Source organism: Acaromyces ingoldii (assembly GCF_003144295.1).
Source record: "Acaromyces ingoldii strain MCA 4198 unplaced genomic scaffold FA10scaffold_13, whole genome shotgun sequence".
NCBI classification, from domain to species: domain Eukaryota; kingdom Fungi; phylum Basidiomycota; class Exobasidiomycetes; order Exobasidiales; family Cryptobasidiaceae; genus Acaromyces; species Acaromyces ingoldii.
In genome coordinates, this window is record NW_020290259.1 from 1 (window position 1) to 19,126 (window position 19,126).

A 19,126-nucleotide genomic window follows, 5' to 3' on the forward strand; every position below is an offset into this window, starting at 1 on the left:
AGTGATATTCCGAGCGCATGTTCTGACGCTGACCTACTATATAGATTGACAAAGGATCAATATGGCTATCTCATATGAAAGCTTGCCTGCAGTCGCCGACATGCTCGATCAGGAACAGAAGAAGAATATGGAGATCTGCCACATCCATTTTTCACGAGGCGAAGGAGCGCGGATTGCTCGAGAAAGCCTAATCGGAAACATCCGCATGACCCAGCTTATACTATCGCAGAATTTTGTACAATCTAAGGCCTGCTAGATTTCTAATGACGAACGGGTAGCAGATTCGATCGTCGTCGACTTGAGCAGGCATGTCCATGACAATTCTCGGAAATTCTTCCTGGCTAGCTTTGATCAGTCAAAATGAAGCGGGAGAGGTGCGAGAGCTTTGGCTTGAAGAGTAGTTGACTAACACCTAATTGCCAGATGCTGACGCCGGATAAATTTCATGACGGCTGGTCTAATGGCTGCTTCCAGCCCGAGTGGCGACGAGAGGAGATGCTTGCATCTACCGTTATGGGCATCTTGACTGGAATGGCCTTCTTACACGAAGGAGAAAAAATGGAAGAGGGGCACACTACAGCAAAACAGCAAACATTTGGCGGTCACTGAGTAATACCTCCAATTCACACAATCTTGCAGCAAAAAAACATATCCTGTTGGATTCTCCCTGTTTATTTCGACGTCAAAGAAGCGGGGCGATCCCGAGAGAAACCTGATTTGGAAATGATGGCGACTTGGGTTTCGCGTCGTGAGAGCTGTAGATAATTAAATAGGTTCGCCATCTTTTCCGCAGATTTTCTGGTTTCGCAGATTTTTGTTCGTAGGAAACAGTTCATGGTTTGAAGACACGCTGAGATCTAGCTCTCGCTCGGGAACTTCCAGACGTCAGAGTCGACAAATTCGACAGTGTACACTGGTTGGAGAAGGGTCTATTCGTTGGCAAAAGCGCAGGGACATTCCCGATACGACATGACTGAAGATGTCCCCACCGCCTTCGGCAGTCAGAATGCTGGAGCCTTTACATCCATCTTTCAAATGCCAGTAGGTTCAGCAGCTGTGGACAAATGTGACAGAGTCTAGAGGATGAAGGGCTGGACCGCCTGCTCTGTTTCAATGAAGCCAATCATAAAATTTTCTTGTCTAGGATGAGCATTGCGTATCGCTAAGCAAAATTGTCGGGGTGAAAGTGGACCGGAGCTGCACAAGTGTTTCCAGATGGTCTATGCTCTCCTTGCCCTCCGTGAATGGCAAACTCGATGTCATTTACACTGGTACAGGGCAAGCTATGGACACAGTGTGTGTAGGGAGCGCGTACACACAGCACGAATTATGCAAGACGGTAAGCTTGCATGATCGTTGCACTGGTGAACGTCGATTATGATGAAAATCGAGTGTCTGTCGAGGCTGCTCGGGTGCACTGCTTGGCGGGGGGGATGGCCAATGAAACGAAGACTTGATCAATTTCTGCTTTCTTCCCTGCGTCCACCGAAGATGCAAGAAATGAGTCTTTTGAAGCGGCAGGCACGCAAGCCCACTACTCTATCTGCGAGCTATTCGGCAATGAGGCGTGCAAGAGCAGACGAGCCAAAGAGGGGAGGCGGGAGACTCGGTAGCGACATCATCAGGCTATATAATAATTCGTTTGTTCTTATGCATGCCACGAAGCTGGACGAAACTGGTCGAAGTCGGATTCAATTGGCGCAGCCCGAGAACGCAGATGCTGAGGTACGGGGCTTTGGTAAGTCGTCTGGACTCGCAATCGCTTCTCGAATGTCCGTGTCGTCGTGCCGAACAAGATACTCAGTGACTAGCAATGCAGCAAGCGGCGTGGTTCACGGCACGCTACTTCAACTGGCATGTACACAGGCAATTCTCTCCCAAATAATAATTTCGTCAGGACTTGCTGCGCCTCGGTCACCAATACTTTCTTCGAGTGACCTAAGCTTTTTCGTTTGCACTTTGATAAGTCGATGGCTCGTTTACAAAGACTTAGGAGTGATTTAGCGCAATTTGCTTCTTACAGGGAAATGGTCTATCGAAGCAAGAGGCCACTTCAAGAGCGTGGCACGTGCTGGTAAGAAGATCGGGCATCTCACTTTAGTGGCTGTCATTAGTTTCCATACCGTCATTGGGATGCCTAAGTCTTAGGAAAGATCAAGAATTCAGCCGATCGCTCGCTTCATCCAAAAAGGAGACAGAGAAGGGATCATAGGCTTTGCAAGCTTTGCGAGAGATGCTCCCTTCGCTGTGCTTCACGTCTTCATCACAACGTCATTCTTCGCATTCTCAAGACAAACCTCGATAGGGTTTACCACAGTCGTGCGTACGTATCAAGGGGTCGATCCACCGCCTGAGCGCCTCTCCTGTTGTGTGTCGCAATGGTGCGGCAAGTAGATACTTGATGTGGGAATGATCCCATGTAGATCAACTAGTGCTATTGGCATGACATGCACTGACGTGGTGACTGCATGCTGTGTCCACTCACTTGCGTCTTTGAGATGTACTGAAAGATGGCCGGCTGAAGCCTGCATAAGTATAAGCACAAAGGCAATCATGCCGGCGGCGCACACTTGTAGCGCAACTGCTTCGGCCTTCTTCGTAGGTGGAGAATATATTCGTCAGATTTAAGTAGACTACCATGCCAACACCTCTCATAAATTGATGAAAAAGAATTTCGCTTGGAGAGCGTATCTGACAAATTCCTAATACCCCCTTGTCAAACTACAAACTTCAGTGTTAGCATGCAGCTGCTTGGCAATACAAATCCAAGGACAACATAGGAACATGGGCCTTATCTTTCCTTGCATTTCATAAGGCAACTACTGAATCCCATGTCGCCATCGGCACCGCTTGTCGGTCCCAAGTGGCGCAAAAGCGAGACGATGTGTTTATTCATTCTCTGAGAGAACACGATGACGCTTCAAACCCGCGTCGTCACGTGGGCAGAGGGCGCACTCGTCTTAGTACCTCTCCAACGATTACTTTCATCTCTTCATCTTCTGTCAGCCAACGACAGACGTCAAAACCATGTAAGAGCTTGAAGCACAAACCCAACACCCCCTAAACTCTCCGGGAGTTCGGGTCCATCTTTGCTCCCGAAACTTTTTTTTAAAGAGAAGAGCGTCTTTGGGCCGGCCTGCGAGCCAGTCTGAATGTTGCCCCATCCCTGAATTGCTCAGTCGAGAGAAGTGCTCAGGCTTTCCCTTGACTTGAAATCAATCTCCTGTGATCTTCTTCGTTGCTGTCGGAGAAATCGAACTGTCAGGGGTGTTGAGAGTTGCCGCATTGAGAGGATGGTGGACGTGCCATGGCAGTAACCTGCAAGCTGGTATAATGAATGTCCTTCACTTCAAAGTCGAGCATGCATTAATGAGCCACGGGGTCGACTCTTGTTGGCGACTGCCAGCGCGCACCTACCACGAGGTTATCTCAAATGATATCGCCTTTCGTCTAGCTTCTGCACACAGCAGAGTTCGTATGTCGTGCTCAGTGCTTGTCGTAAAATCGCAATTAGATGGGTCCAGCCGTACATGAGTTCAACACCATTATCAATCCGAAGCTTCTGACGAAAGCCACAAGCCGACCCTCGACGAAAGCGGACAAAATATTCAGACATGGGGTCAAAGCTGTCACCCTGGCGAGCGTTCGATACGGCCAGTCATGAACGGCAAGTCTTTGAGCGCACAATCTTTGGCTTTGAGTCTGTTCTGGCCTCTTTCAACGAGCATGCCTTTGGCCCTGCTGAGCCCAGCGTAGGCCTTCAAATTGGGGTGAATACATCGATGCAAGGCCAGGGACTGGAGAGAAAGATTTCAAATGTTTGGCTGGATGTCTTCGCCGAGCTTCCTGATCTGGCTTGCACATTGGTCAGACATGATGACAAGGATAGCATCAGGCTGCAGTTCACGCCTCTTTCCGACAGGACCAGAAAAGATTGGCTGGAACAGACGCTGGAGGTGGAAAGGGAAGATCAATCAATCGAAGATCTTAGAATCCAGCGCATTCGCTGACGAAGTGAGCGAAGACACACATATGGACCGCAAGTAGAGCCACATAGAGAATAGAGGAACACGCAATGAGATTGCCATTGTTGCTTTTGATCTTATTTAGCCCATAATGCATGCGGGCAATCCCAAGCTTATCAAGCGAATTGCGGTCCGCATTGCGCCACAAATGTTAAAGACCTTGACTTACTTCTGCGTCATGGTTCCACAAGGCTTATAGGTTGAAAGCTCGAGGCTGTAAACGGCAAATAAATTGAGGGACCCCAGCATCAATTATCTATCGGGCTCTCGACTCATCTTCGTCAGTCATCGTGCTCTACGTCGTTGTGGGAATGAATGGTCTCCCTCGGCGTATTCTGACTGCAATTGACAGCTTGGTTTACGCTTCGGTGAATGTGATCAAAGGTGACTCTTGAGCCTTTTGTCTTACGATCCTCAGCGCTGGCAGGGTCCGCCGGAAAACGGCCGTAATGTCTCTAGCAATGCTTGCGCTTCCTCCCTCGTCTGCTGTGCTGGGAGGATGCCATTCTGGCTTTCGAGGGCTTTGCGTGTTTTGAACGCGCCCACCTCGGCAACGACAAGGATCGTAGCCAAGACAATGACAAGGATTTAGTGTTCTGCGTCGGCTGCAGAAGTCTCATTGTTCAATTGAGCAATGAGGCGAGTAGTGTCTGCGTCTTTGGACCTAAGGCGGATTTCAAGAGCCTTTTGGTGTTCTCCAGAGCCTTGTCTTGTAGTGCGAGGCAATGGCAGTCACAATGTCTCTAACGATGGAATCGGCTTGCAGCGCACGATTCGCCAATAGTGACAAGAGGCCATCGATATGGCCAGGAGTAAATTTGGAAGAAGCAGCTCAGCTATCAAGAATATATGACACAAAGGGCGCGGTAGTAGTAGTTGATCGATGAGAGAAGATCGTCCTTGTGCAAAGCTAAGACAGCCAGCTGGTTGGAATGGCTGCCACTGTCGGGAAGCAACAAGCGGGCTTGCTCATTGGTCGCGAGGCCTGGGCGAGGATTTTCGACTCGACCGGGTTGAATTCGCTCCACCGCGCTAATCTCGACCAGCAGAGCCTCTCCGTCCGCCGCCGACGCCTCCCACCCGAGCTGGCGCATGCCGTCCAGCAGCCATGGGCTTCTCGTCAGGGTTCTTGCGGTCGTCTCGATAGAGCTCGCGATATCTTGCCAAATCGCCGCACGAAATTAAAGCTTTGTGAATCATTTCAGTCAGACGAGCCTCTTTTGCGGGGATCTGGGCTGCTTCAACGAGCTTCGGATCGTCTCTTGCAGCAAGCGTGATTCAATGCATGCCAGTTGCCAATGCAGACGTCGCTACTGACTGCACTTTTCCAGCGTCGCCGCTCGCCGAATTATCGGGCTCGCATGGGATGCCGAGGGCTATGAGGCGAAGCTTTGCCTTTTGCACATTAAAGAAATGGGCTTCGCGGCCCGCTAAGTCTCTCCATCATTCCTCTTCCCGGTCAAGGAATTCGCGAAAGGCCGCGCACTGACGCTGGAGGGCCAAAGCGTCCTGGCTTTGCACTTTTGCCTGCTTCTTTCGCTCTTCCTTGCTACCTTCACCTGTCCTTGCTTCGTCATTTAGGCCTCGAAATTGCTTGCCGAGCTCGAAGATGCGCGCTCGACAAATGGCGATGAGCTCGTAGGTCGTTACGGCCCACAGGCTCGAGTCCGCGCCCTTTGCACGGCCGGTGAAGGAGCACGAAAAGAGCAATTTCAGGTACACGTTGCGAAGCTCATGCATTGCGGAGTCTACTTCGGGAGATGACGACAGATGGCTCATGTTTTTGGAGCTTGATTCTTAAGCCGGTCCTTGAGCGTGGCGCGATGGCCTTTGGCCTCCTGATAGAGCCGGGAGGAACGTGATTCGCGAGGCACGCCAGCTCCTGCGCCTTTGTTGGCTCTCGTCGCCATTTGGCAAGAATAAACTGCTCCCGTAAAAGTCTTTCAGAGGGCCTTCTGCCTCATAAACACTCCAGCTTTCGAGACGTGAGCTTTTGAGGAGAGGGGTCTCGCCCATCCGCCGCATTGCACAAGCGGACTGTTAAGTCTAGGCTACCTGTGGCGACATGAATATTGTCGAAAGCGATGGCAAGAATTTGGTCGTTGTGCCTTGACAGCACGCGAAGGTATTCGTCTGTTTCGTCGTCCCAAATGTGGCATGTCGAATCGTAGCTGCCGCTAACAATCTTGTCGCTAGCTGAAGCCAAGCAGCGAACCGCGTGGAGGTGACCCAAGAGCAAGTGGACGAGCTGGCCAGTCTTGATGTTCCACACGCGCAGCGTCTTGTCCCTCGAACCGGACACTGCGAGGGGTCGTCCCTCCAAAGCCTGGACTGGGCCTCGCACTCTTTCTCGGCACGGCGCGCAGAGATTGATGAGGAGTCGCCGTGTCTCCCGGCTTAGAGGCGTACTCGAGGAGCGAGGAGCGAGGCGATCGGCGATAGTGATAGAGCAGAGGAAGGGGGTGTCGGCAGCAAATTTGATCAGATGAGAAAAAGGAGCCCTGCGTTGCCGTTATAAACTCAAAAGAGCGTCAGAGTTGGATCCTTATTATTTCCTAAGCTGCAGAACCTCATAATGTTGACGAAGTGTGCGGGACCGCGACGCCACGTGATCATCAGGCGGTTTTCACTATTAGACACGTGAAATAACACAGGAAACGACAAGAATCCTTCCAATCATTGGTATCACACGAACAATCCCACCTATCAACAATGAGCAGCACATCATCCAGCCGGAGCAAAGCTGCCAGCAGAACCTACAGGATCAAGAATCTCAAGCGCGCCCGCATATATATCAATGAGCTCGATCGATCTGATTGGCCTGACTACATTGAGGCGCTTGCGACAATGTTAACCATAAATGACTTCGAACAAATCATTAAAGCATCGGATGTAAGTGGATATTTGGGGACCGCGAAAACAGAATCAGCCTTCTGATGATACACGAATGAAGGTCGCAAGCCTGGGATCTGCCTCAAGAAGAATCCCGCTGCAAGCCATACTACCTGAGGGTGCAGTCTTCAAAGTCGATTGTCAGGGCGCATTGGATGCCGCACTTTCATTGCATGAAGGAGTCAGGCGATTTCAAGGCAGAACAGAGTCTAGCTGGATGCACTTTGCCCGACGAGCGCTTCTTCCGCTAACAACAATGCCAGAAGTCGGAGTTTGGTGAGTTGCTGGAGGAACGGCCGCTGAGCGCATGATCTGAAAAGCATACCAGTGAGGATGAAGACTGGAACGAGCCTGTCGATCTATTCTCAGCCGATGGTGCACCGCTTTCTACGCCTAAGCCAGATATTGCCATAGGTCTCAAGCCGAGTGACCCAACAAACAATGCTACATCGGAGCAGATACACAAAATTTTGCCCATGAGCGAAGAATTTCTCGAAGCAATTCGACTTCGTAAGGGCCTTCATCCGTGGCCGTCCCTCAGCATTCCCGATGTTGCGTTTCCTTGCTTCATTTTCGAGGCCAAATCTGACTCAAGCGTCCTTTTTTTTGCCGAGAATCAAGCGGCGGGCGGGGTCGCAAAAGCTCTGAAGATACTGGAAGGGCTCGAACGAGAATTTCAAGAGGTTGGCGGCACGCTCGAGCACCCCTTGCCTGTGATCGCGGCTTGCACCCAAGGCGCGTTGTGGGAGGTCTTGCTCGGTTTCAGAATAGGGCTGGAAGCCAATCATTGTGGCATTGTGAGTATCGGCAGAATTCCTGCTTCAATCGGCTCTGTTCACCTAACACGTTCCATTCTCTTAGCATCTCGTGCAGCTTTGGCTCGGGCAAACGACAGATAAGTGGGGGCTTCTTCAGCTTCAGATCATCCTCGCACAAATCGTGCTTTGGATCAGTCATACATATCGTCCCAAGGTCGAGGATATGCTAGAGCGAATACGGCAATCTTTCCCGATTCACGGCTGAGATACACACTTATGTTATGAGTCTTCTCTTCATTTAGATTAATGCTGTGTTGGCGAAGTTGCTACGAAGCCAATCTTTAGAGAACTCTTTAGAGAACCTCATGGACACATTACACTGGTCCTCCCGCCCTGCGCTTAATATCATCGGCAAAGTGTCGTCAAACTATCGATTTGGCGCGCTCGATCACCATAAAAAGACCCATGAAAATGCTCACATCGATCGAAAACCTCATCGCAACAGTCAAGGACGTTAATATAGGACCAGCGATTGCGATGCTTCAGTCTGACTTTCTTGTTCTCGGCTTCTTGAGTAGTCTCCCAACTCAACGCAATTGAGACGAGTGGAGGAGTCAGCGGATTTTGCGCGAGCAGGCGATCAAGATCGTTCGAGACGCTAGGCTCGATCTTTAGGTGGAAGCGAGAGTGTCAATCCTGTCGGAGATTCCGCCGAGAACGATCAGGAGGAAGAAAAACTGCCTTCCCGGGTCAAGGTAACCACCATTATGCTCGAACAATTCGGAGAATCTGCAATACCATTCAAGGCGCTCATCTGGCGTCTCGTCAAGGCTAAGGCTAATACGGCTGAAGACGTGCAGACCGTCTTGCTGATCCACTCGGTGGGAACGATAGCAGAGAAATCAAACTGCTCCTATCCACTTAGATTGCGTGTCGTTGTACCGCCGTAGTTGTAAACATTGCAAGTCAGGTGGGAGTTGTGCTAGGGGCCGATGTTGAGAAAGACGCCCTCGACGGCAAGGGAGTGTTCATTCTTCGACCTCGGCGTTGATTTTGTGATGCGTGGCCGACTGGCAGACATGCCAGGCGCGCTGGAGCTTGTGACAAGGCAGCGACGAAATCACATACATTGATGTGACACTTTGAAGTTACGAGCTCTTCCAGGAAGATTCTCAATATGTGTGAAAAGATGATTCTCTGTTTTGCTTTTCGATACCGTGAACCGACCGATGCAATGACCAAAACGCCGGTAACTCTACTTCCCTAACGCTGAAGGAGGTATTGTCAGCACACAAAGGAGATTATGAGATTGGTGGGCACACTATTCACCGAAGACGTTGCAGACAGCCAACAAAATGGGCGCGGTGCAGCGAGGAACAGCGAGAAGAGATGATCAAATACCGTTGAACGAAGTACCTCTCACATTATTCAAAAGAAGAGGTAAGTCTTGTATGCTCAATAAGGCATTGCCGATAGTGAAAAGCGAGCAGTTGCCTATTTGGTAGCTCCCGAACGCTCCGAAATCGGAATCTAGAGCACGGAATCTCCTTTCCGTGGAAATCTCTGCTTTCGTCCGCAGGGTCTTCACAGTAAAAGACGTGGACAACCAACGTCGTCGGGTCGCCTGGCTTAGGATACAGACTCCATTCTCCCCTATCAAAAGCGTGATGAAGATCGCGTGTCAGGAAGATACCATAACTGACGTTGTAAAGATATCCTGGGTCGAAACCCAGAACTTCTTCGTAGTATTCCGGTCGGCTGACCGGTAGAATGTGACATGCGACAGCCTTTGCGCTTTCCGAAACGATGCAATAGCCATCCCGAACGCCGAGCAGGAATCGAAAGTGATTTTGATTTGTGGAGCTGCGCGACGAATGGCTCATCGTATCGGAACTACGGCTGGCAGAATCAGGCCCTCGTCGCTTGTAGTGAAAGCGAGGACCTCGACTAAGGTTCGGCGGGAGCGTCGGCGCATCATATCGAACGAATCGGTACTTTTCCAGGCGCCGGTACGCTGGTAAGGCCGGGGCCATCCGCAGAGACAGAAGCAATGGCCCTCCCTCTTCGACGACCGATTGTGTTGCAAAGAGCACATACTCCCAGGAAAGCACCCCACCGACCCTCATGAATTCGACCGAAAGGAAAAAAGGGCGTGAGAGCCGGGCCAGACCGGGTTGCCAAAGGTGATGACCGGGGCCAGGCCCTGCTTCTCCCACCAGTAGTCGGTCCGCTGCACGATGCTCTCGTCGACGATGAACCAGTACTTTTCGAGCCATGTCTTTGAGCACTCCCAATTGCCGGGAACCATCGTGGCCTCAAAGGAAGCGTCGTCGTCGAGGCGAAAGGCGTCATCGGTGGGCGCATTGTGGATGCGAAAGGGCGAAATGACGATGCGCTCTGCGTCGGTGCCGAACATAATGTCGATCTTGATGTTGTCGTGGCCCAGCAGCTTGGCCTTGATCGCTCGAAGCACGCGGCTGCGCACCGCGGGCCAGGGAAGGATGTCGAGGGCGACCGAGTGGACGACGGTGAGCTGCTCGTCGACGGGGTGCATGTTCTCGGGCACACGCCGGCTCTTCTGCGTGCGCTCGTGCCAAATTTGCTTGATGCGGCTGGGTGCCTTGCATTGGAGATGTCGACGTGTGGAAAGGACAGCGCGACGGCGTTGCCGAAGTAGGCGCGGGAGAAGTCCAGGTGGGTGGTCGTGAGCGTGGCGCGGCCCCCTTGGCTGCTCGACTGGATAAGGTCGCGCAGGGCTGTTTGTGATGCCGTTTCTGACGTGCCTTGACCGTATGGAGATGACTTGGCCGACGCAATCCAGTCGACCATTTAGTATGCGGCCCACATGGACTCGGACGTGGTGAAGATTTGCGTGTTGTTCAGCACGCCCGACGCTACGGCGTCCGACAGGCTGACACGGGGGGGAGGGGGGTGCTTGCGCGCGTCGAGAAAGGCCTCTGGGTCGGGCGCAAACCAGCGCGGCGTCGTATCCTCATCGAGGCGATCGCGCTCAGCGTCGGTCTCCTGCCGCTTGCGCATCCGATACCGTCGCTGGGCCATGCGCGTGTGCTCCCGCCGCCGCTCGTCGGCGTCGAGCACGCTCGACGAACTGCCCTCGCCCTTGTCAAGGTTGCACCGCTTGCTCACCAGAGGCGGCACCAGCATCGTTGGTTCCAGCATCTCTTATACTTATTTTCGAGTCGAGAAGTGGCGTCGGCGTCAAACTCAACTTTGGTTAGCAAGTGGAGTTGAACTTTCGACGGTATGACCGCTCGCCCATCCCACGCCTGATGACAGCTTGTCGGTTTCTGGGCCCGATCGCCACGTGGTTCCACGACGCCCGAATTGGTATTCCCGCCACGCAGATTCAGATCACACCTTCATTGGCCGATTGAGCTTCCCGCCCGTCTCATTCTCAGCTCTGTGGTGGCTGTAAGATTCGCATGACGCACAGGGTAAGGGTCACTAAAAGGCGTACTGGCGGTCATGGAGAGGCTCTTGACATGTGGTGACGACGTTGGCGAGGAGAAACATCGACAGCGGACGACGCTGAAAGGGAACGAACTTCCAAGGCTCAAGAGATTGCAACTTTGCCGACATGAAAGCAAAGCACTAGACGGAAGAAGGAGAAATGATCTTCAATTGCAACGGTCCTGAGAGTTTGAACAAAGAGTTATAGACACCACCGTGCATCCTTGAAGGGGAGGTGAGGAGGGGGAGCAAGGCATAGCTACTGAAAGGGAATGGGCTTGCCGAGCATGGTGATTAACTTGCCGTGGAGCGGGCGACATTACCCACAAATCCCTTGGGGCGACGTTCACCCGACGTTCCCCACAACTGGTGGGTCGTCAGCAAGGGCAGCTTCTAACCGAGGAGCGTAAGCGTGTTTGCCTCCCAGTCAAAGTTGGCCTTTGCTGCTCGAAGTAGATCCATGCTCAAATCACGTCGAACCAATCGGCAAGATCACTGAATGTGATGAGATAGGCCTCGAACGAGACTGCGGTCCCACCACCAAGCCTGGCCAAGGCGTTGAAGCGCTTGTCAGGCTCTGCGCTGGTCACAAACGCAGATTCGAACGAGACCTCTCCCATGTCCCGCAGCCGGCACCGGTGTCAACAAGCGCCCTCGCCTTGACGCCCAAAAGTTCGATCTCAATGACGGGCATCCGATTTTTGACGCGATTGTCAGTCGGCTGGTACCACAGGGCGTTGAGGCGGGTGTTGTTGCTGATGGGCACGCCCTAACGGGACGTGGCCTTGTCTCGCAGAGGCTACTTGCAGTCGCGGGCATAGTGACCCGTGCGACCACAGTTGAAACACTTGGCATTGGCCGGCATGCCTTCGGCCGGCTTGGCCTTCAGGCGGCAGGGGCGCCGAGGACGCCCTGGCCACCGTGGCATAATTTGCAGGCCTGGGCGCAGGCCGCACCCCGCATAGGTAATAGTGAGGTCGATCCCCAGGGTAGACCCTTGTTGGACGTTGCTCCGGACGACGATTGTTGTCCGGTGGACCGTCGCCTCGCTTGCTCACTTCCTTATGCTTCGCGTCGTACTTGATGGCCAGCTGAAGGACAGGCTCGAGTGTCGCAGGTGGGTCAAAGCTGAGTTGTAAGACAAATTGACTGTACTGTAAATGGGCGTTGGTAACGTGGCGAGGAACTTGTCGATAAGCAGTTTCTGGGTCATGTTGGTCACATGCGACCTCATGTCCAGATTGCGCGTAGGGTTAGGGTTGGGGTTTGTATGTTTCGAGAGCATCATATCTTGCTATCCGAAAGCGCAATCATGCTTTTCATCTTGCTCTTAGCAATCCACTGGGCGAAGGTGTCGCTTGCAGAAGCTCTGTAGAAAGAGGATCGAATAGACAAGAAAAGACAAAAAAATAAAGTAAAGATCAGAAGGAAGTTGAAGTAATGTTCATCGTAACCGTCGTTTCGAAACTTACTCGACCAGTGCTATTTTGTCGCAAGACGGGCGACACCACCAGAAAGAGTGTGCGTCGAGCGCAAAAGTGCCCCAATTTCACCTATTTCACGCCGTAACAGCGAAATCCGGTCGTAGGAAATCTACACCACCACTTTGCTTTTTTTCTCGTTCTTTTAAGGCTGTCATGGCCTGCCCAGGGCTTTTGTAATGCCCCCTAAAATCATGCTGTTGAGGATGGCGTAGTGGAATGCTGAGTAATAGAAAAACACGTGCCAAAAGCGTGCGAGGGGTCGAGGGGGACGGTACCGGTGTGTACCGGTAAATAGATTTCTATCAGAAGTCACGTGCGTCTGGCAGGTCGGTATAGGGCGGAGACGATCTCGATGAGGACTCCTCATTTCTGTCTCAAAACACATAAAAAGCACTTCCGAATTGCCGACGTCAAACGCGGCCATCCGATCGCTGACCTTGATTGCTCCCGCTCATCGATGTCAAATGCACGTAAAGCGTATCCTCTTTCTGCCCAATTTTGGCGCCACGAGGGGGCCATAATCGTCTATGACTGCGATCAGAATCGTCTATGCACCATTCCCACAGGCTCGCTCGCCTCCAGTGGCGATTTAAATTGGGATTTCGTCGTCTACTGCATTCGAGCTTGTGTGGAAGAGGATGGCTTTGTCTGTGCATTTGGCGAAAGAGATGCTCTCGACCTTAACCAAGACGTAACGTCCGGACGCTACTTTTTTCGCAGGGGAGGTGAGCGGAGAGTCATTAATCGGACGCCATCCGCTGACGACAATGTCACCTCAGATAGTCCGATGCAACCATGCACCTTGCGACGAGGCCCCATCGGAAAGCAAAGAGGAAGAGTGGTTGGAGAGCGCAGCGTGGGCTCGAGAAGCACAATGAGTGACTCAAAGAGGTCTTCTGCAAATCAGGTGAGAGCAAGGAGGCATATGCATGTACTTGCAAATTCATGTGTCCGTTACCTCTCATAGCAATCCCTCAGAATCGGCGTTATCGCACGGGACGGACGCTGTCTCATTACCGAGAAGCCTTACAACCTGTGCACGGGCTCGCACATCGTACCTTTCAGCCGTCCCGATGTGAGTTTTGTCCACTGTGATGTCTCCTCGTGGAAATCTGAGAAACACCCTCGCGATTCTTGCAAAGATTTATGCAGAGCTGCTGGGCTACGAGGATGAGTGGCTGTTCGAAACATGGATGGGTCTCCTTCTTGAGGACGGAATTCATAAGTGCTTCGACCGATACGAGATCAGCATCTATCCGAGGGTGAGTATGTACTTCTCCAGCTTTGTCCTCATCGCTGATCTGTCCACAGGGCGATCAAGAGTGGGTCGTTCACGTCTTCTACAGCCCCGACAGGTCGCTTTTTGAATACCACGGCAAGAGATTTGACTCTTCGCGATTCCAGCTCCCACGTCCATTCTGGCCTTCTCGGGATCTCCTGTTGTGGCATCATCTGCAGTGCGTTCAGAAACACTATCGAGGGTATTCCCATAGAGTCTCTGCGCATGATGAATATCTCTCCTCGGCATAAAAGACACGTTAAAAACAAGAAAAATATTCTTGCAAGATCCTCTTTTGCCGAACCGCTTCTCTACTCGTGCCTGTCCTTGTGGGATGAGCCTCAGATTGAGCATTCTCTTCTCAGAGAGCATTCTCTTTTAGATTAGAGATGAAAAGATGATCTGCACTATTGCAAAGGGGGAGAGCAAATGTCGTTCGTCTGATTCTTTCTTTCGATGGCGTGACGAGCTGGTCATCTATCTGCACCGCAAGAGGCTTATAATAATTCAACAAAAGAAGAAATGTCGGAAAAGGTCGATATCGACCTCAATGATCATTCGATGATTGGTTCAAGATACAGATCACAACTTGTCTTGATCCGTAAATGCCACTAAGGTCCATTAAGATATATACTACTTTCCACACGGCGAAATGTCTCTCTCGTTCCTCGTAAGGTTAAGAACAAGCCTCTCTAACCTTGGATTCTTACTGTCTGAAAATCGCGAGCGATCTTATCTGCTATCTGCCTTTACCTTTCTAGGGATTAGGTGCCCGATCCAGAAAGTACAACGCAAAGGGTTAGAATAATTAACGATAAACTCATTCGTACTCTCAGAGCAATTGCAGAGACGCTGCGATCGTCAGTCGCCACTTTTGACCTCATTAGCGCAGACAATTTACAATGGCGGCTTTCCTTGACCTGACCACTTTTCTGCAAGCATCGGGCGAGTGTCAGGGGGTTGAGAAGAAAAAAGCAAAGCGCGCACTCGCCTTATAACAAGCAACCAACAGAGGCATGCGAGGAGCATTGGCGTCGCCATATCATGACGAGGTCCGCCAGCTCGCTTCGCCGGAAGCTCAGCCACGCCCAGCAGTCGCTCCAGCATCAGATCCAGTCGCCGGCGCAGCGTGGACGTGCGCTGCTGCAGGAAGCTGCCCTGCCAGGCTCCAAGGACCTGGCAGAATTGACCTGCCTGCTCCTCCTCTGCGCCAAGCTCCGTCGCCGCATTCTGTCTCCGCGCCAGGATTGTCAAACCCATAAATACCACAAGCACCAGCAGCAGCAACATGGGCGTGATCGGTCGTCGTCAGATGATGCAGACAGGAGTGACTTTGATCCAGACGAAGGGCCACCGGCGTACGATGAAGTAGAAGAGGCGCCGCCACCACACTCGTCGATCGATCGCCAGGGCCCACTGTCCGTCTCGCGACGTAAGGACCACATCTGGCACGCCTACCTTTATCAAGCCGTGATCCGCCTTCAGCTCTTTGTACACCGCATCGTTCCCGAGGCGACGGAACGTGCTTTCGCCGATGTGCCGGCGCCGGCGCCTGACGACAAGGACACCAGCTCGGCGCGGGAGCTGCCGGCTTCGTACCTCCCTCCATTGGATGTCTGCATCGCTTGGGCTGCTACGATCGGACAGGTGGCCTGGTCATTGGAACCAGGAGAGAGCCTCTCGAACGGTCCCCGCATGAATGCGCTGGACGACTGGGTCTTTCCCTTGAGTCTTGTCGCAACACACTTCGATACCACAACTTGCCGGCTGCGTGATGGGACAGGCATCGAGGAGGGACTGGTGGCGGAGTCGAACTGGGAACGCTTGACTGGCACTCCCTTTTACACCACAGATGCAGTCTCTACCACCTCTGCCTTTTCTACCTGCTCGTCATCGCTACCAGCATCCGTGTTTCACTCTGATGACCGACTGCCAAAAGCCCTTATCATCGCCTGTCCGCAACCAGGATGTTCCTTTCAGGCGCCCATCGACATCGTCTCGCCCTCCATTCAGGACGTGGCAGTGGCGTCGCTCAGGCGGTCGCAGAGAGGCCTAGCCCAACCTGGCTGGCGAAGAGGGTGCAAGCAGTGCGGCACTTCTACGTTGGTCGAATTGGACACTCTTGCTGGCGCCCAGCTAATCAATGACCTCGAGACATGGTGTCAAGATGAGACATTCGTCTTCTGGTGAGTGTCTCTTTTTTCCTGGAATTGTATGGGATCTCCGCCTATCTGCACTGTAGGCTGACAAGCATGTAGTGGCCTCGAGCATGACGTCGAGTCTGGCATTCCGCTGCCTCGCTGCTATTCCCATGCCCTGGCTGCCCACCTTCTCACTCCCCTCTTCGGCAAAGCCATGTCGCCTCGGCGTCGCAAAGCCAACGAAGCTTACGCGAAGGAGGCACTCTCCCTCGGGGACTCGACCACACTACCGCCTTTGCCGAATGTCGCGTCCTTCACCATCGGAGAGCGGGAGACAAGCGCCAACTCGCTCTCGTCAGCGATGCATGCCGTCACCCTGGAGACTATCTCGACGACGGCTTCAGAGCTGGGCGCAAGCTGCGACTACCACCTCGACAAGATTGTCTCTCGACTCGAGTCTGATGTGCTCATGTCTCAGCCTCGGATCCACCAGTCTCGCAACTCTTCGATGCACCCGAAGCGCATGGCGCAGACACCGCAGAGCTACGGAGGCGGCATAGGTGCGGGCGGTCCCACCTTCAATCTCAGCAACCCGCTCGAGGAGGGCCAAGCTACCTCCACGTCCGCCATGTTGGCAGCGCGTGAGGAGGCCTTGCTGTCCGGTCTGATCCGCTCCCTTACAAGGCCATACGAGACGCGGAGAAGCGCCGGTGTCGTGGGCGCAGGTCTGACCTTGCATCTGTTCGAGGGAACCAGCCAGGCAAGGCAAGGCCACGGGAACGAGGTGCTGCTAGGGGTGGCCAAACCTGTCAAGGAGATGCTCGTCCTGGCCAATCAGCTCGACAAGTGGGCCACAACGCACGCCCAGTCACAGTCGCAGTCGCAGTCGCTCAGCTTCTCTCAGCGGGCGGCAAACGAGTACTCGGAGATGCTCGAGTCGCTAGCCAGCAACGAGGGTGACCGGCTGCGGTCCAAGGTTGCCTCAAGCCGTGGCAAAGTGGGAGACGGCTGGGTTACGACCGAAGAGCGAGCCTCGGTCGAGTCCAAGCTGAGCCGCGATGACTCCTTTGGTGCTCGCCTGGGCTGGACCGCACACGTCTTGTTCCGAGGGCGCAGGCCGTACGTTCGGGAAATGGTCGAGCTCCTCGGCGTCGTTCCTCGCCATTCGTGGAAGAGGGTCACTGAGCCAGGCACGCTTTTCGAAGAAGATACCGTCGAGTGACCCGCCCCCACATGACTGTCCATCGCCGCCGCCGCCCCCGGAGAAGCTCAATAGCTAGCTCAGAGTGTCGAAGAGGTGATCGCGTTAGTTGCCAGGGGTCCACTGCCAGTTGCCAGGTCTGTCAGCACATGAATATTGTTACAATCTTTGTTACCGGTACATTTTTGTGGATGGTCTACTTATTGTGCTTTCTCTATCGTCTGGCACAATGACTTCCATCAGCAAGTTTATCTCAGAAGCGCTGGAATGATGCTCAGTCGCTTAGAGAAGGTCGTTCCTACGCCATGGCAGCCCAATGATCATCTAAGCCGGAGAAGTCGTTGCGGACAGCCGGGCGCAAGACTTTCATGGAGTGAAGTTCTGTGACGTAGACACAGACACTTCGATAGTAAATCCTCAGACACTAACTTATCATCTTCATGACAAACTGGGCAAGCTCGTCAGCCTAAGTGGAGTGAGAGAAAAAGAGCAAGTTCCCCTTTCCTCGAGCCTTTGTTGATTGTGGCACGTAATGTACGATGATGCAAATTCAACTCAATCTAAAGCTTAAGCAAGGGAGAGCTCTGGCAGATAGGACGCTGTCCTAGAGCTCGCTATTATGTGCAACCTCTCGTGATCAGCGCTATGAACACCATTTAGAACGTTGCTGAGGGCAAGCATGGATCACGATAACTTATTTTGGTACCTTTTCGTGATCTCTACCTTGCCTGTTGCTTCGCGGTTGGTTGTCTCCCTTGTTGCTTCGCGATCGATCATAACGCCTGTAGTCCTCACCACTTTGTCCTACTTGCTCGACAAGTCAAATTGATCGAGCTCGATGTGCCGGCATCTTAGTATTCGCCTCGCCTCGAGTCGGAACCAGACATGTGACTCCGCTTGTGTGTAGTAGTCGTAAACGTCACAGAGGTGGTCGAATGCCATTGCGACGCGAAGTGTGAGCGCGTTTCGGTGCACCAGTCAGTGACGGGTAGCATTCTGAGATAGATGTTGTATGTGGCACCATAGAGGAAATCGCAGCGCAAGTCCGCTACGTGTAGCGAACCCGACCTTTCATTAGATCGTGCGGTTCACGACTTTAATACCTTAATTTTTTTTTTGGATTGTTCCCTAAAAAAATGCATGCTGCGAGGCTCGCATCATAGCCATGACTTCGCCACCAAACAACTCACCTCTTTCTGTCCTGTCAGCCGTCCAACACCGCTGTCCAAGTTGAAGTTTCTTTCTCGTACCTTGTCTAGACCAGAAAGGTACTTTCAATAGATATCTCTCTCTTAGGATGTAAGATATACGCGTACTTGATTTTTCTTCCCTAGTCAACTGTATAGCTCTCGTTGTCATGTTACATAAGTTTTCCTCTCGCAACATAACCGCAACTGTCTTGCCCCAAAACTGCGGGGTAAATCCGGTGGCTTAATTCTCGCGTCTTGGAGTAGCCTTCCTGGCGATGTTCATGGAGAATTGCACAAGAAACTTTCATTGAGATACAGTCTTTCCATAGAAATGCATCAATTTGAGAGGGTGACACGTGTTAGGCTCTTCGCTATTCGGCCGAAAGATGAGGGTCGCCTCGGCTTCGCGCCTGCTCCTATCACGGACGTGGGCAACGAGCAGACTGAGTCAAGGCATTCTCTTTGTGAGGGATGCTCACGTGACCTAATCAACGTCGATTCTTGAGTCGTTCTTTGGGCACGCTAATTCAATTCTGAGTCATCTAGAGCGCCGCCGGCGACCACGTCCCCAGGTCCCCAATTAACAACCCCCCCCCCCCCCCCCCCCTCCCCCCCTTCTCTCCCTTCCCTAACTCTGGACGTGGTCCGCCCACCTTTCGCGAAACAACCATGACACATCAATCAA

The 19,126-nt window shown here is 52.6% G+C and overlaps 7 protein-coding genes across 7 annotated transcripts; 3 read left to right on the top strand and 4 right to left on the bottom strand.

Moving 5' to 3' along the window:
- Positions 1–2,276: 2,276 nt before the first annotated feature.
- Positions 2,277–2,569, bottom strand: FA10DRAFT_270192 (hypothetical protein; the record flags this gene model as incomplete). Its single annotated transcript, XM_025523036.1, has 1 exon — positions 2,277–2,569. A coding segment is annotated over exon 1 (162 nt), but the record flags the coding sequence as incomplete, so codon positions are not given.
- A 2,295-nt stretch (positions 2,570–4,864) lies between these two features.
- FA10DRAFT_263334 (hypothetical protein) lies at positions 4,865–5,765 on the bottom strand (the record flags this gene model as incomplete). Its single annotated transcript, XM_025520195.1, has 2 exons — positions 4,865–5,184; positions 5,516–5,765. The coding sequence occupies 2 exons, from the start codon at positions 5,763–5,765 to the stop codon at positions 4,865–4,867; spliced, it is 570 nt and encodes a 189-aa protein (XP_025373674.1).
- A 1,355-nt stretch (positions 5,766–7,120) lies between these two features.
- Positions 7,121–8,208, top strand: FA10DRAFT_282255 (hypothetical protein). Its single transcript, XM_025523756.1, has 3 exons — positions 7,121–7,193; positions 7,246–7,714; positions 7,779–8,208. The coding sequence occupies exons 1-3, from the start codon at positions 7,135–7,137 to the stop codon at positions 7,938–7,940; spliced, it is 690 nt and encodes a 229-aa protein (XP_025373675.1). The 5' UTR covers positions 7,121–7,134; the 3' UTR covers positions 7,941–8,208.
- A 1,589-nt stretch (positions 8,209–9,797) lies between these two features.
- FA10DRAFT_289686 (hypothetical protein) lies at positions 9,798–10,229 on the bottom strand (the record flags this gene model as incomplete). Its single annotated transcript, XM_025524321.1, has 1 exon — positions 9,798–10,229. The coding sequence occupies one exon, from the start codon at positions 10,227–10,229 to the stop codon at positions 9,798–9,800; it is 432 nt and encodes a 143-aa protein (XP_025373676.1).
- Positions 10,230–11,610: 1,381 nt separating this feature from the next.
- Positions 11,611–12,359, bottom strand: FA10DRAFT_263337 (hypothetical protein; the record flags this gene model as incomplete). The annotated part of the gene is made up of 4 exons (XM_025520196.1): positions 11,611–11,728; positions 11,758–11,915; positions 11,950–12,274; positions 12,322–12,359. The coding sequence occupies 4 exons, from the start codon at positions 12,357–12,359 to the stop codon at positions 11,611–11,613; spliced, it is 639 nt and encodes a 212-aa protein (XP_025373677.1).
- A 636-nt stretch (positions 12,360–12,995) lies between these two features.
- Positions 12,996–14,296, top strand: FA10DRAFT_282258 (hypothetical protein; the record flags this gene model as incomplete). Its single annotated transcript, XM_025523757.1, has 6 exons — positions 12,996–13,355; positions 13,410–13,537; positions 13,598–13,705; positions 13,773–13,892; positions 13,942–14,087; positions 14,197–14,296. The coding sequence occupies exons 1-6, from the start codon at positions 13,088–13,090 to the stop codon at positions 14,294–14,296; spliced, it is 870 nt and encodes a 289-aa protein (XP_025373678.1). The 5' UTR covers positions 12,996–13,087.
- Positions 14,297–14,780: 484 nt separating this feature from the next.
- Positions 14,781–17,704, top strand: FA10DRAFT_270197 (hypothetical protein). The gene is made up of 2 exons (XM_025523037.1): positions 14,781–16,095; positions 16,168–17,704. Exons 1-2 carry the CDS (start codon positions 14,954–14,956, stop codon positions 17,270–17,272), a joined length of 2,247 nt encoding a protein of 748 aa, XP_025373679.1. The 5' UTR covers positions 14,781–14,953; the 3' UTR covers positions 17,273–17,704.
- Positions 17,705–19,126: the final 1,422 nt, after the last annotated feature.